This window comes from Diplotaxodon limnothrissa, linkage group LG15, assembly GCF_057381915.1.
Source record: "Diplotaxodon limnothrissa isolate DT_005_m linkage group LG15, D_limnothrissa_male_GT1.1, whole genome shotgun sequence".
Classification (NCBI taxonomy): domain Eukaryota; kingdom Metazoa; phylum Chordata; class Actinopteri; order Cichliformes; family Cichlidae; genus Diplotaxodon; species Diplotaxodon limnothrissa.
The window spans coordinates 5,771,727-5,788,413 of NC_140610.1; the positions used below are offsets into that span (position 1 = coordinate 5,771,727).

General features: G+C 39.7%; 1 protein-coding gene across 2 annotated transcripts in view; it reads right to left on the reverse strand.

The window, feature by feature from the left end:
- The window catches only part of LOC146616880 (MAM domain-containing glycosylphosphatidylinositol anchor protein 2), a 190,249-nt gene that overhangs the window by 113,956 nt on the left and 59,606 nt on the right, over positions 1-16,687 (reverse strand). For both annotated transcript variants that reach the window (XM_085372252.1, XM_085372251.1), the window contains exon 2: positions 1,517-1,656. In XM_085372252.1, coding sequence (XP_085228378.1) covers positions 1,517-1,656 — 140 coding nt within the window. The remainder of the gene's footprint in view (positions 1-1,516; positions 1,657-16,687) is intronic.

The following is a 16,687-nucleotide window of genomic DNA, read 5'->3' on the forward strand; positions in this document are numbered from 1 at the left end:
TTGCAACATCACAAAACCAGCCTTAGGTCTACTGCCATTCCAGATAACCACCTCAGCCTCCTAAACCACTCAGAATGAGTGTGCTCTGTCCCCAGTCCCATGCCACTACCAGAGGGGGGACAAAGCTGACACATCCCAAAGTCCAGAGAGACACAGCCGAGACCCACTGTGCCAGGGGATCTGCATGAGTCTCATAATGACTCTGTTTCAAAGGAGATCCTGCCTTTCCTGCCACAGCCCTGCATAGCTTTTGATCTCGCGCTACACTCCCACCCACTCCCTCGCTCTGCTCTGTTTTTCAAAAATTCTAATTAAGAGGAAAGACAGAGATGATGAGTGCAAAGTTGTGACCCCCTCCCGGGGACGGAAAGAGACGAACAGTGTGCCTGAAACAGTCTTATTCAAGGAGCCTCACCTTTTCAGTTGAAACATAAAAAAACCATATGCATTTTGGTTTTGCCGTCCAGAGTTTCTGGAGATTCTGTATAATTTTTGTTATTGAGCAAATAAGATAAGATAAAAGATGAGCTTTATTAGTCCCACAGGTGGGAAATTTGTTTTGTTGCAGCAAAAGTGCAAATTTATGTAGCAGAAACTAGAAAACACTGGAATGCAATAAAATAGAATAAAATAGAATAATATATACAATAGAATAAAATAGAATACAAATGCTATATACAACTGTGTAAGAAAATACAACTTTGTCAGAAAAAGAATTGCACATATAGCAGCCTTATTGCACATATGTGGGTTTGATCAGCTGCAAAAGTCTTTGTTCAAATCAGAAGCAACATGTAATAAAAAGACAATAAAGGTTAGGGTGACCTACTGGGTTAATAAGAACAAAATGTCATGGTCAAGTAATTCATAGCAAACCTGTTTTATGTATCTATGTGGCTCATAATAGCTCACATTTAGTCTAAAAGAGCAGATGAGACCTTATTTTTGCCATCTGCTTACTTTTTTAAACTTTTAATTGTATGTTTCTAGATTTGAATACTACAAACAATACATAGTGAGCACAAAAAAAACAAACTAATTATAAGCTTATTTTCATCAGAGAAAAAAAGGTGTAAAGTTTTTTAATTAGTTCACATCACAACAGTAAATAAGAATGTGAGGAAGCCTTGCTCTCAGATGTTGAGAACCCATGTGCATTCACATGACCCAGAGTCTTTTAACTGTGGCCTGTTTCTCACTCGTTTGGCAGATGTTTTTGCTGTTTTCTGCAATCTCATTTTACTTGGAAGCTGTAATTATCAGCATACAGGTGCACAAAGCAAACGAAACCATTAATAATTAAAGGATTAAACTTTTAAGCTGATTTAGTGCAGACTTATGTGGTGTGCAGCTTTGATGCTAATACAGATTTAAAAGGGAGCTTTCTGCAGAGAGGAGAGATGGATACAGAGATATGGTACAAATTAACAAACTGCCCCATGATTTGCATGTGCAACTATCTTTTCTTTCCCATGCTGTCGGTTAAGGGCAGATGAAAAGGCGCTGACTTTCCTACCTGCGGTCGAGGATGACCTGTCACCAGACAGGTGAGCTCCAGGGTCTCCCCTTCTCGTATGGTGTAGACTCTCTCGGTGTGCCTCTCCTCTTCAACATTACAGGCGTGCCCCGAGTGTATAATGCGGACCGTAGGAGGTGCTGTTTGGGGGGGGGGGGAAGCACAAAGTGTGTTAGCATTCTGGTCGTTTCTGAAGGAATGAGTAGTTTAGTGAAGTAGATGGTGTATTGATTAAAAGGTTGTCTCACTTATAACAAGGCTATTCCAAAGCTTTGTGCACACATTTACACTGCACCAAGCACACAAATAACTAGAGACAGGTAAAAGAATTGCAAAAAGAAGTGACACTACTTTTATAGCATTCCCCTTGGCTTAGCATTTTAAAAGCTGCCTATTAATTATTGGGGACTGGCAGTAGTAGCACTTTGTTTCTCTCTAAGTCACAGGGGTGAGCAACCAAACTTGGCACACAGGTAGGCCCATAAAGGTTCTTATCTATATCAGAAGTTGTGACAACATTGTGTTGCTAAATAACCACTCGGCAACAGGCTTCAATCATGTATTTTGAGCATTTATGCAACTGTAACACTTTATAAAAGCATCATATCATTTTTGCTTCACCAAAACAACATTTCATTTAAGTCCACAAATGTTGAATTATGCATGATGTATTATGATGCCATCCTGCTACTTAGCAACGACCTAGCAACAGTGTAAAATGACCCACTTTAAGCATATAAACAACATCTATCACCTGTGTTCTCTTTTTTTTGTTATTGCTTTTTTGTTACTTTGCTCAGTGTGATTAGGCTCATCAGTCTGCCAAAAACACATACAGGCCTAACAGTACTATTGCACAAAATTTGTATGATTTTGTTTGGGCCAGTGATTGATTGAGTTACTTGCAGAATTTTCTTAAAAGACCTTCTCTCAGGGAAGAACTATCTTCGTTTTTGATTTTAGGGTCTTTACCTTACAGTATAAAGTGCCTTGAGGCAACTGTTGTTGTGATTGGGTGCTATATAAATGCACCTGAATTGAACTGAAGCTACTTAGAAAGGTTGGGGAGGTATTGTACGTTAGCTGTGGCAGAAGCAGTAACCGAATAAAATACGTCAAATTTCAATCAGACAGGCAGCAGTAATGACCATCTGCAAAATACTGATGGTATGCCACAGAACTAGTAATCTTGGAAAATATCTTTCACTATCTCCCCTATCCTCCGTGCCATCAGATATCAGAATTAATTTAGAACTCAGTGTAATTACATGGAAGAAGGGTTTTATTACAAAAATGATTACTTAAAAAAAAAGAAATAAAAGATATATCAGTGCACTTCTGGAAAACACTTTGACTCAGAAAAGCATAATATTTCACGAAATGTTAATACCAGCTAAAAAAAAAACTGCCATTAGACCATATGGAGAGTGGGTGTCCATATTTAAATTACTGCGTACCTCATTTTGGAACCGAACTCATCATGTAGCACATTCATTTTTCCGCATAACTTCCTAATGCAATCTAATCAGGGATATAAAAATGCCGGAAACTGCAATATGAGCAAATTAAACTACCCACAGCTGTCTGTTCACAGCTGTAATTACCACACTGGTGTTTCTCTCCATCATTTGTTTGACCCTTGTGAGATGGTGAGAGGATTTTTGGTCTCTGCACACACCAACAGACAGTGGTGCATACGCGATGGGGGTTAAACTGAGCAGAGGAAGGAGTCATCTTAGGTAAACCACTTCAAAATATTCACTTCCACTGAGCTGTAAAAAATGCAGTTGCATGTAACCAACCCCTGACAATACTAGCATCTGTTAAGCATTTATTCCTCTCCAACTTACATGATTAGTGAAGAGGTTTGGGATGAGATGATTTAGAGAGCGGATACGGGGTATCATTAGGAGGAGGAGTACAAAATGGTGAAAAAGAAGGGGGAGAAAAACAAATTCATGCTGAAAAATCACGAGGAGTTTCAGACTGTTGCTTGCCTTTCATGTTAGAGGAGCAGCTTCCTGTGTGGGCCTCTCTAGGCAGGGCGTGCCCCAGCAGCAGAGTCAGTTCTACCTCTACCCAGGCTTCAATGCTAATGAGCACATCGCCACTCCTCCCTAACACTGCTGTGGGAGTCTCAGTGTATCCTTCGCCATGCACTAACCGCTCGTCCCTCCCTGATACTAGCCATGCTGTTTGTTTCATCCGGGTTGTTGGCTTAATGCTCCTTCTCACTTGTCCTGCCTGTCTAAATGCCACATGGTGATGTGCACTGATACAGGTGCTAAATGCGCACGCATGAAGCCTTCCTTCTATTCCTAGCCCTTTTGGGACCCCTAACCTCCGATTGCACTTCTTCCATTAAGGGTCTTGGTGTTATTTTTGACAATGCTTTTAAACTTGATAAACAAATTAGCTCTGTAGTTAAGGGATCTTTTTATCATTTGCGGATTTTAGCCAAAGTCAAGTTTTACCTTTGCAGGAACGATCTAGAAAGAGTGGTCCATGCTTTTATTACTTCACGGCTAGACTACTGCAATTCCCTCTATGCTGGCCTAGATCGTTCCTGTCTACATCGCCTTCAACTGGTGCAGAACGCTGCCGCTCGCCTGTTGACCGGTTCAAAAAAAAGAGACCACATCACTCCGGTTCTCTGCTCTCTCCACTGGCTCCCAGTTGCCTTTAGGATTGATTTTAAAATCTTATTGCTGGCTTTTAAGGTTTTAAATGGCACTGCACCTTCTTACCTGTCAGAACTCCTTAGTACTTATCGCCCCAGGAGATCTTTGAGGTCAGCCGACCTGATGCTTTTAGATGTTCCCAGGTATAAATTAAAGACAAAGGGAGAGAGGGCGTTTGCTGTGGCTGCACCCAGACTGTGGAACAGTTTACCTCCTCACGTCAGACTCTCCAAAAGCCTAGAAACTTTTAAAACCGCTCTTAAAACTCACCTCTTTTCATTGGCTTTTAGAAAGGTTTAATTTATTTGTTTTATATATTTTTATTTTATTTTTATCAGCGAGGTGTTATTACGAAATTGTGTTCTATTGTATTTTTATCTGTATTTACTGTACAGCACTTTGGTCAGCCTTGGTTGTTTTTAAATGTGCTCTATAAATAAACTTGACTTGACTTGACTTGACATTGTCTTCCCTTCTCAATTTGGACACACTGGTGCTGAATTCCATGGGGGGGGGGGGGGGGAATAAGGGTCTGAGAAATAGGCTCAGTGTAAGGGAGCTTCACGCAAGGCTGCCACTTGAAAGAAAAAAGGCTTAGAAACAAGACCCCAGGGTACTAGCTAAACAAAGTGCTAATGGCATTTACTCCATTGAACCAGTATCTCTCTAGCATAGGCTACTATCAGTCCTGGAGGAAAGTAGGGAAACACCCATAATTAATGATCTTCAGCTCCTATCACAGTTACTGCAACAGCTGCATACACAATCGCATAAACACACACTCGTTCTTTATGCAGACAACACCAGGCTTACAGCCACAAAAGCAAATAACCGTCTCTTGAGCTTACATAATGAGCATCCTAATGTTCTAACAGTGACACATATCCTTGTACAGCTACGACCTGCTTTTTCAAATCGTTTGGCCCAAAGCGTGAGCTAAAATCACTGTCATTACAACGTAATTTTCAGTTTGCGTTCGTGAAAGCCACTTGATACTTTACAAACAGTAACTATTCATATACTTAGAAAAGATATTTAGGAATGGGCAATGTGTGACATTAATGCTGTGGGATTTAGGGCCGGGGCTTCACAAAGTAAGACATCAGTGGACTGACAGGTCTGAGATAAAAGATGTGCTGGTTGAAGGGAAACAGGAGACAGACAAAGCTTTGAACACACCACAGCGGGTCAGAAGTGTCAGGTTATATCCCTCTAATTCTTAACTACATCCCATACAAGTTCATTACATGGAAAAAGATGATGTCTTATATACTGCAAATGGTATCTTATAAAGGGCCTGTCTAATCGTTTCTATCTACCTCCTTGCGTGCTTTGAATGGAGAATAACGATTTTTGCCTTACAGGATAGATGCAGCTTTTACAAATTTTTTTTAATCTTGTTATTTAACCAAGACTGGTGTGCTGCTAAGGTTGAATTACAGATTGCATCTTATATGTGTAATTATTATGACTGCCTGACATGTTATGTACAGCTGTATAAAGTGTCATATGTGCAACAGTATATTTAATCTGTAAGTAAACATCTTAAATAAAGGCGCTTAAGAAAGCAAAGTCAATTTCAGTAAAAGCTTCAAATTTAGATGCATCACATTATGTTGTATTCAGCAGTAAGTGCATGGAACATGCCAGCAGTAAGAAACTGCAGATCACACATTATTCGGACTAGCGACGGTCCAATTTGCTAATGTTTGCTAAAGCTTAACAAAGATAACTTAATTTAATCTTTCATTTTCATCTAATTTAGTTTTGCTTAGTTAGTTTCCAAACCAACAAGCCCTAATTATCTTTAGTGGGAGAAGAAACACTAAGTTCATAATTCTAAGAAATGGAAAACACAAAATGCTCTGCTGCAACTTGAAGTCCTACAGATGTGATAATAATTAATGGTGCCCGCTGGAGTTTTGCAAGCAACAAAAGTTATCATTAAGACGCATCTTGACACACAATACCATCTGGAAAGCATCTAACTGGCAACGGCTTCATTTTTCGGCATGGCAATGCTGTAACTCACTGCCAGTGCAGTAAAAGCATACCTGGACAGAAAAACACATAATGGAAGACTATCAGTCATGGACTGGCTTCCCCAGAGCCCGGACCTCAGCATCATCTTGACAGAGAATGTAACAAAGAGCTTTGTATTTCCTTCCAAGAGAGTTCAGGCTGTGTAAAGTTAGAATTGTACAAAGTAGTTTTTGCCTTTTATACTGTATTTTCATGTATGTTTGCACATTTAAATGAATCTTTGCACCTGTTTCTCATTTTCATAGAAAAATATAAAGCAACGAGGACTTGTTAAAGACTTTTTCACCATATTCTACTCTGTTTGGTTGATGTGAGGATGCTTCTTGGGTCGAGCAGGCAGGAAGCAGGACATTTGGCACCTGCTCGCTCACTGTGAATTTTCCAGACCGTTACACTTTTTACTAGCAAGCTGGCAGGTTAAAGACTGTTTAATCTTCAATCTGAATTGGACATTTACATTCCTGCTTGCAGCTCCACTACGTTGAGAAGAGTTCACAGCTAAAGGGCATGTGTGAGAACAGCTTTAGTGATTAAGCTTATCAGACACAATTTAAAAACAACCAAAAAGATGTTACAGAGTATTTTTAAACCTGAAACTGGACACTTAATCTAAGCATATTAAAATCAGTCATACAGACCTGCACAAAAAAATAAATACAGGGAGTGCAGAATTATTAGGCAAGTTGTATTTTTGAGGAATAATTTTATTATTGAACAACAACCATGTTCTCAATGAACCCAAAAAACTCATTAATATCAAAGCTGAATGTTTTTGGAAGTCGTTTTTAGTTTGTTTTTAGTTTTAGCTATTTTAGGGGGATATCTGTGTGTGCAGGTGACTATTACTGTGCATAATTATTAGGCAACTTAACAAAAAACAAATATATACCCATTTCAATTATTTATTTTTACCAGTGAAACCAATATAACATCTCCACATTCACAAATATACATTTCTGACATTCAAAAACAAAACAAAAACAAATCAGCGACCAATATAGCCACCTTTCTTTGCAAGGACACTCAAAAGCCTGCCATCCATGGATTCTGTCAGTGTTTTGATCTGTTCACCATCAACATTGCGTGCAGCAGCAACCACAGCCTCCCAGACACTGTTCAGAGAGGTGTACTGTTTTCCCTCCTTGTAAATCTCACATTTGATGATGGACCACAGGTTCTCAATGGGGTTCAGATCAGGTGAACAAGGTGGCCATGTCATTAGTTTTTCTTCTTTTATACCCTTTCTTGCCAGCCACGCTGTGGAGTACTTGGACGCGTGTGTGATGGAGCATTGTCCTGCATGGAAATCATGTTTTTCTTGAAGGATGCAGACTTCTTCCTGTACCACTGCTTGAAGAAGGTGTCTTCCAGAAACTGGCAGTAGGACTGGGAGTTGAGCTTGACTCCATCTTCAACCCGAAAAGGCCCCACAAGCTCATCTTTGATGATACCAGCCCAAACCAGTACTCCACCTCCACCTTGCTGGCGTCTGAGTCGGACTGGAGCTCTCTGCCCTTTACCAATCCAGCCACGGGCCCATCCATCTGGCCCATCAAGACTCACTCTCATTTCATCAGTCCATAAAATCTTAGAAAAATCAGTCTTGAGATATTTCTTGGCCCAGTCTTGACGTTTCAGCTTGTGTGTCTTGTTCAGTGGTGGTCGTCTTTCAGCCTTTCTTACCTTGGCCATGTCTCTGAGTATTGCACACCTTGTGCTTTTGGGCACTCCAGTGATGTTGCAGCTCTGAAATATGGCCAAACTGGTGGCAAGTGGCATCTTGGCAGCTGCACGCTTGACTTTTCTCAGTTCATGGGCAGTTATTTTGCGCCTTGGTTTTTCCACACGCTTCTTGCGACCCTGTTGACTATTTTGAATGAAGCGCTTGATTGTTCGATGATCACGCTTCAGAAGCTTTGTAATTTTGAGACTGCTGCATCCCTCTGCAAGATATCTCACTATTTTTGACTTTTCTGAGCCTGTCAAGTCCTTCTTTTGACCCATTTTGCCAAAGGAAAGGAAGTTGCCTAATAATTATGCACACCTGATATAGGGTGTTGATGTCATTAGACCACACCCCTTCTCATTACAGAGATGCACATCACCTAATATGCTTAATTGGTAGTAGGCTTTCGAGCCTATACAGCTTGGAGTAAGACAACATGCATGAAGAGGATGATGTGGACAAAATACTCATTTGCCTAATAATTCTGCACTCCCTGTAAATAAATAAATGTGAAGATGAAGCAGTGCTATGTTCCAGCTTTATTGTATGATGTCATCAAACTGTTCATAATCTGGAGTGCTGCTGTTATTGGCTGGGAATTGCGGCCGTCTCTGAGAAATACCTTACAATTACTTGAGCTGAGCAGTGCTCAGAAGATTAGCAGCTGCCATCATCCATTTAGCCATCATCGTTACTTTGGACTTGTCATATTAAATGGTATTGAGAATCATGGAAGTTCAGTAGTACTGACTACTAAACTTCTGATATTGTGACATCCTTTCATATACATTTTCAAATTCTTCTTCAAACATGCACATCATAAAAAAACAACAGGATCCACTTGTTGAAGCACTGTTACATAACCCCCACTAGGGGTGATAAAAAACACTTCCTTCTACTGTTTTCCAGAAGTATAGCTGTATGGTGCACTAAATGAACTAGAAGTATTTGAAATAGTAATTACACAAAATGATACCATTAAGAGTAAATAACATTTATTTCTGTATAATATTGGAATATTATTTCCTCACTGTGTTTGTTTTGTAGGCTGCTCCACAGCAAAGCATGTGTGTACAAGAAATATCAGTATAATAAACACAAACGAAAAGTATAATATTAAGATGGCTTGTTTATGTGCACCACATGCACTTGTGATTAAACAGCACTGATGCGCATGTTGAGCAAATGTTGTCTTGAACCTTTGTGTCACGATGTGAAATTTGCATAAATGTAAATCTCCGCCTCTATTATCACTCCCCCTCACTATCCCCATCCACCTAACCATCTGCAGGCACAAACATCCAAACTCTCTCCACACACACACACACACACACACACACACACACACACACACACACACACACACACACACACACACACACACACACACACACACTAGCTTCCTGGTAATTATTAGTTTAAAGAAAAAAAAAGAAAAGCAGCAGACCTGCAGGGTAGAAGCAGGAGTCTCAGATGTGAATCTCTTTTTCATTTTGGTTTCTCATTTCCATAAAAGTGACATCATTTCCCCTGCTGCAGAAATACACAATACTGAGAGAAAATGGAGAAAAGTAGGAGAAGAGAACGAGACGAAGCTTCGCCACATATAACTGTGTGTGTTAAACTGCTAGCTTAGTACTCTCACTTCACATTCGCCTGTACCTGAGAGTGTTTGTATGTGCGTTCAAGTTTGTGTTGTGTCTTTATGTGGTTAATGAGCATCATACAGTAGAATAACTAGCCTGCCTTGGCCTCAGTTAGGGGAGATGGAGACGGCTTTATCCAGTACCGCCAGTGGAGATTAAATTGGATTTGGCTAAAAGCAGCCTTGTCACCACAGTTCTGGAGTGCTTGTGTGGCAGAGGGAGTTCTTGGCAATAGTTGAGACTCTAAATTTGACAAACAAATGAATGTGAAAAAAACTCCCAACAGCTGGGGCTCGTTGTCACTGTGGGCTTAATGTCCTCAGACCAACCCCTGAGGAACACTAACCATATCCTGCTAGTTTTCTGGCTCCGTAATCACCTTCTCAGAATGAGAGATCCAAAAAGAGAAAAACAGCACAGAGTGAGAAACAGGAGGAGAGAAACATATGCAATATGCATGGAGTAACAATTTCATGACATAACTGTTTTGTTATCACAAAATACTCATTATATATTCTGTGCTAGCACCACGGGAAATACACTTTCTGTTGCTTTTAAAAGGACTGTTGGGGAAGAAAAGGCAATTTCAGCTGTGTGATAACACTGCACAATGCCAACATCAAAAGCTTAGTGATAACGCACAAATAAGTTCACATTTGCCATATCTGCCAAAAACAATGGCTTTTCAAAAGAAGATTTGTAAAACTGCTTAAATACTCTACAGCCAACACTTACTGTTAAATAATACAGTCTAACATGCTTTCAGCAGACTCCATTAAAACCGCATGTTAATGGAATCAGTTTGACCGGAGCCTTTTCACACAAGATGCAAGACCTCTATACACGTGCTAAACCGAAGAACAGTACAACATCAAGTATAGATGTCTGCTGAAAACAACTACAGTATCAAGTTCAACATTTGTACTGCTCAAGAGTCACCATGGTGAACAGTGTATATTGTGTACCGGGGTGTAAATCGATAAAATGTATTTTCTGTCTAAGACAGTGAATATACAAGTGTATAAAGGTCATACAGTTAGCAAACTGACTCAGTTACATAACATACACAGCATGAAAAAGGGTTACTAGCAGTATATTTAGTAGAAAAACCCTCATGTGGATTAAACCAAATACATTTGTATTTAAATATATGAGAATGTACATATATGAGTTTAACTCTAAAGCTATAAGAGTGTGTGCTTTTGTGTTTCCCACTTCAAAATGTTCATTGCCTCACCAAACAATTTGCTTTAGCTCCAAAAGACTATAAAGCAACACTTTCTGGCTATTTGCACTCTACAGACAGTACTGACATGTGAAAATGCAGTATTAGCATTCATTGGGTTCTGTGCTTCAAGCCACCTGGCAAATATTTAGTCAAATATTCACTCTAACATCTTTTAGCAGCCAAATGTTCCACTTTGTACCCCAACTAGTTGCTTAATTCAGCTTTTTGATGTTTTATGTGAATAAGCAGTGTACAATGAGCTTTATCAGTGTTTTTCTTCTTCTTTTGTTTTGTGAACAGCTGTGGGCTGCCTTTGGAAACCAGCAGGCTAATAAGAACGGTGAAGCTGTGGGTAAAAGTATCTGACAGTGTCAAATACAGAGTGGTTTCTGATTGGAAGGGACTACTCTTACTTTACATACAAAAATGTGAATTATTGGTTTTAAATATTGATTAGTGCAGTTTTAAGATTGTCAGGTTAATAATTTATAACTAAGAAAGTGTTCGAATAAGAATTCTACATTGAATAGTTATGCAAATAGAGCTTTCCAAATACAAGAAGGTGATACTGAATTATACAGCACATCCATTATTAAATTTGGACTTGGTTCAAATTCTCTCAGGTAATGCACAACAGTGCCACTGGTTATATCAGAATAAATTCTGTGGGTTTTACTTTTGAGAGTAAGTAAACATGGGCCATTGCCAAAGGCAACACATATTTAATTCTATTATTTTCTGTGCATCTCCCGTGCCTTTTGAAACTGCAAGTTTACATTGCACCCAGGCCTGGCTGCTGGATAATTGAGAAGCAACTCATCCATGGGGTCATCCATGTGTATAAGGTCTTGAAATGGTTTGCCAGCAGCACATGCATACTATTACATCAGAGGTTGTCAGAGCGTATTGATTACACACTGTAATGCACTCGCATGGAGTCTTCATCCTCCACTCTTATTGTAAATGAGACTCTGTATAGATCTGGCTTCACACTATTGGCGCAGATCATCTATCCCAGTGTGTACTGCGGGGCAAAAAACAAACACAATCTTTCGGTGCAAAGTTTGCAGCACCACAGAAAACACGTTTGTCCAGTTCAGCGGAAAAAGAAGACAGTCGTTATTAAACTGAATAGAGATGTTAAGTGGTCTTTTTTTGGCACAAGAGAACAAAGTGAGCTAGATACGCGAGTTGAGACATCTCATTAAAACGACTGAGAGGTCCGTTTGTCCGTGGACATGGATCATTACAGGAACACAAAACACACAGCTTTAGCCCTCAGAGATTTTGTTTGGAGTTAGGCAACACATACATAAAAAAACACACACACACACTAAAACACATATGCAACCACACACTGAGTCACGTATACACACATCTTGTTACTCTAAAATTAGGCCAGTGTGAAGCTGCCAAAGCCCTGCTGAGATGGGAAGAGAGAGAAAAGAGATGACGATGAAGGGTGAAGGTAGGGAGATTTAGAGGACAGATTCGTCTTTGCTCCCATATTACAGCACTTCACAGCAGGGGTTATGGAGCTTGACTGCATACAGCTGCAGCCATTATGTTTGTGCAAGCTTTATGCCATGCGAGCCATCTTCAGGAAGTGACATAAATGAGGCTGGTAACATCTGATGTTTGACTTTGAAGGGATTAGTATTCGAATTTTGGTTTTTACTCTAAGCCAAACATTTGAGGCTAACACTGTTAGACGTTGCGTGGTGTCTGGCTGGAAGCAGTGCTGCAATGGTACTTTCTTGGTCTGTGGTGCTGAAACTTATCAGTTAGTGCAGGGAGGGAAAAAAAGACAGCTATGCCTGTTCTCTGTATACAGTGATGAGAAGTTACCTAATGTGTTGTACTTTTTAATTTAACTCTGTTTAGCACAGGCATACATCCAGCAGAAACCCAGTATCTTAAATTTACAGCCCTTAAATTTGATTAAAAACTCTGAGCATGAAAGACTTAGACGCCAAGATTTGCTACATGAGTTCTTCAATGAGAAACTGTTCTGCAATTTGAGCTTCTGAGTAGAGCTGGGCGATATATCGAGTTTTTAAAACATATCGATATATTTTTATACGAGATATAAGATGTGACAATATCCTTTATATCGATATAGTCTATGTTACGTTATAATTATAGTTGTGGAGCCGCAAGTTTGCCTCTCTTTCGTCCACTTTTGTCTCTACGCAACGTTACTCCGCCTCGCCTTCACTGAAGACAACTCCCCCTCCTCCCCCATCGCTTCACGTGCAGGCAGCGACAAGACGGACACGGCAAATCTCCGTTAACGAGTTACTGCGCATCGCCCCATGCGTGGGGCTGGACGGCGTCAACGTGCTAACGAGCTAAACATGCTAACGAGCTAACAGCGCTAACCCTAAAATCCTTTCATTCTCTCAAAAGTTGATAGCGCGCCTTATGTATGAATTCTGGTTGTGCTTGATGGCCGCGAACCGATTTTATGTGGTACACGGCGCTCAGCAATCTGTCAAAAATGTTTGAGTACGACTTTGGTAAGCTACGGAGCTGCACCGCTTAATAGATTGTCGGCGCATTACGGCTACCGAGGAGCTTCGCGGAGTGATACGTACTGTGCATCAACGTAATATTACCGTATTGTGTGTGTATAAGGACCATAAATGGCACCTGTAAGAGAGGTGGTTATGAAGCGGATTTCAAACTCCAGGCTATCAGTCACACAGTAAAACTTGGGAACAGAGCAGCTGTGAAATCTGTCTTTGTTATTACGCTCAGCGTCTTTTAGTTTACATTTTGACTGCACAATTGTGAGCTCTTTGTTTAGCACAAAAACAACCTTGTTTTCTTTTATTTATGGAGCATTATTATTTAATGAATTCTCATAATTTAATTTTGAGTAATTTTTCATGTACATCTGTGCTGTATGTTAATAAAAGTGCCTGTGTGACATCTGGGACACAGCTTTGACTAAGAACTCTCTTTTTGTTCTTACTTTATGGCTTAAAAAAAAAAAATCGAGATATATATCTTATATCGCCATCCAGCTAAAAAATATCGAGATATGAATTTTGGGTCATATCGCCCAGCCCTACTTCTGAGTGATACTGAAATCATTAAGCAACAGAAAATGAATCTGTAAATATTGTAATTAGTAAATTGGTAATTTTTTAATGATAAATGTCTCGCACAAACTGGGCTATCTATGACAGGAAATTGAACTGCTAAATAGTCAATCCAGCAATTAGGAGCCATCAGCTTGAAATCAGTTAAAGTGCAGTGGTTCTTTTTTTTTGTGCTAATTTACAGACGGATACATTAAATGAATTATAAAGGAAATTTTTAACAGATTATCTGAAAATTCAAAAGAAGAGTGTTTGGCTCAACCACACCAACTATGAACAGAGAAAGGAAAGAGGAGATAACAAATGCATATAAGTCTTACTTAAGGATGATGGTGTGTGCATGTATATCTGAATGAAACAAATAGCAACACATAAAACAATTACTAACACCTATATTAAATAATTTTTTTTTAAATAATTCCCAATCCTTTTGATAGTTATAAATATATTTTTTTCAGTTCCTCATCCCTCTGCAAATATGATGTTACAATACCCGTTTCCATTTGTTTTACGTGTCATGTTCAATGTACATCACCAAAATTTGTATCCATGGCAGAATTTTTGCTCAACTCTAAATTAAAGCTAACGTTTTTGATGCCGGAGTGTGTGAGCCCTAAGCCAAGTACAGAAAATTTTAAGGCAATACTTACCAAACAAGCAGCTGATGAATTTTCATAAAATGTTCTTGAAAAGATGGGGAGGAAATGTTACGTCTTCCTAAGTGAAAAAAATGCTTGTTTTCCTGCATGAGCAGTGATTAAAGGTGCTGTTAGCACTGTTTTGCCACTGTGCTGAAGAAGGGGTTGAATGATTTGAAACAAACTTGGATTGGATTAACATGAATGTGCATAACCATGTAGGGCCAAATTCAAACGAGAGACTCATACATTACCTGCAACATTTTGCAGTGAAAGCAGAAAAGATAGGGCAGGTCTAAAAACCCCTGTTCTATCATCTGATCTAATGGCTTTGTCACCTTAAGATGCTGGCATGTGTTATAGGGCCATTAAAATGGACACAACTTGAGTTCAGTGAACACGTCCTTGCCTCGTGAATGCCGGAACAGGTTTACGAGGAATAAACTTATAGGCCTTGACAAGTACATGCTGGTAAATTTAAAATCTCATTAATGAAAGACGTCCACAGTTAAGCAGCACCTGCTAGCTCACATTATTATTAGAGAAAGTGAGATATGAAACTATATTTTGTGACCAACAGTGCTGCAAATACAAATAAAAAACTAACCCACACAGCATTAAAACATAACAGCCAGAGTATTACGGTTAAGTAAGCCTTTGTAGGCTTTTCCTATCCCATTTTACTATTCTCTCCATTCACGGTGCCACATTGGCAAAGTGGGCCTGTTGTGGCAGTTTGATTTCCCTAAACTACACTAATCGGACATCTGTAGGGAAGGATAAAGCCCAGATTGGCTGTAACAGTGGAGCAGTTATCTGTTGATAGGACTAACACTGGCCAACACTCACACGATTGGCTGACGCAAGGCAGCAGCTCTTTTTTGTGGTTGGCTAGTAGTAAGCCAGCAACAGCTCACTGAGAAAAGGAGATCTGGCAACCCTCTGAAGATTGGGTGCAGCCCGCCAAGAAACTGTCTGATGATTGGCTGTGATGGCTCCAGAGCGAACTGATTGTCCTATCAATGCCCACAGTGCAGACTGGCTGACAGTGCTTCCTGCTGGCTGGCATTGCAATATGCAGCTATCCATAACACCTCCAGGGGGCATATGTCCATGTCTTTGAGTGTAAAGTGGGTTTGTGTGTGTGTGTGTATTTGCAATTGTATATCATCCATAACTTTTTCATTGGGGAGGTGTGCAGCTAAGCTCTGCCAGCAGGCTCTAACACCTCATTATTCTAAGCCAGGCAGGAAATGGGTTTTAGAGATCTCTCACTGAGCAATGCTCTTGGAAATATGGGCTACACGTCTTCCAATATCAGCGGCATAGACTGGGGAAATGCCTCTTGAGTTCAAGTTAGCTATACTACAAAAATCCACCAACTGACTAGGCACGCAGTACAATATCACAAAACACAAACTGTTACGGTCTTGTGCTAATTAATTTGGTTCTGAGAGTTTTTGAGTTTTAATGAATATGAATTTTTCCACTGAGTCTTGTTAACTGAAGGGTGCTTATTTCATGTGATGTTAAATACAGCTTGGTGAAATGATGGAGATGAAAAATAGCAGTGCCTAAAGCCTCATTAGGGGATTTTCTACATTTGGTGGAAAAACTTAAGCTAGCGTGCATGCACTGACTGGGGCATTTACGGAGTTAAAGGAGGAGAGAGAAGAACTGGATGTTAACCAAAAACAAAAACTAGTACTCCTATTTCAGTGTACATTAGCATGTATACTGAACTGAAAAAAGTCAGCCTAATTTCACACTATATGCAGGTGTAATACTAGAATAATTTAGTTTGAAGCAGTAAAAACTCACGACTGGCCAACCCACTTCATTCAGTCCCACATGTGTACTGTAGCAGAAGATCTTTCAAATGCAGCTTTTCATCTTGTACCTCATTCATACCTATAATACCTTGCCTACCATCACAACCTCATGAGCTTACATGGCAAGTTTTACCAAAGTAACCTACCAAGAAGTTTAACAAATCTCCTAATATCTTGACTTGAGATATAATACACCTGCACTGTGTAATTTGATGCACTAACAGTCCATGGGTTGAACTGGGCGTAAAATGCAAATAGTAAAACAAGATC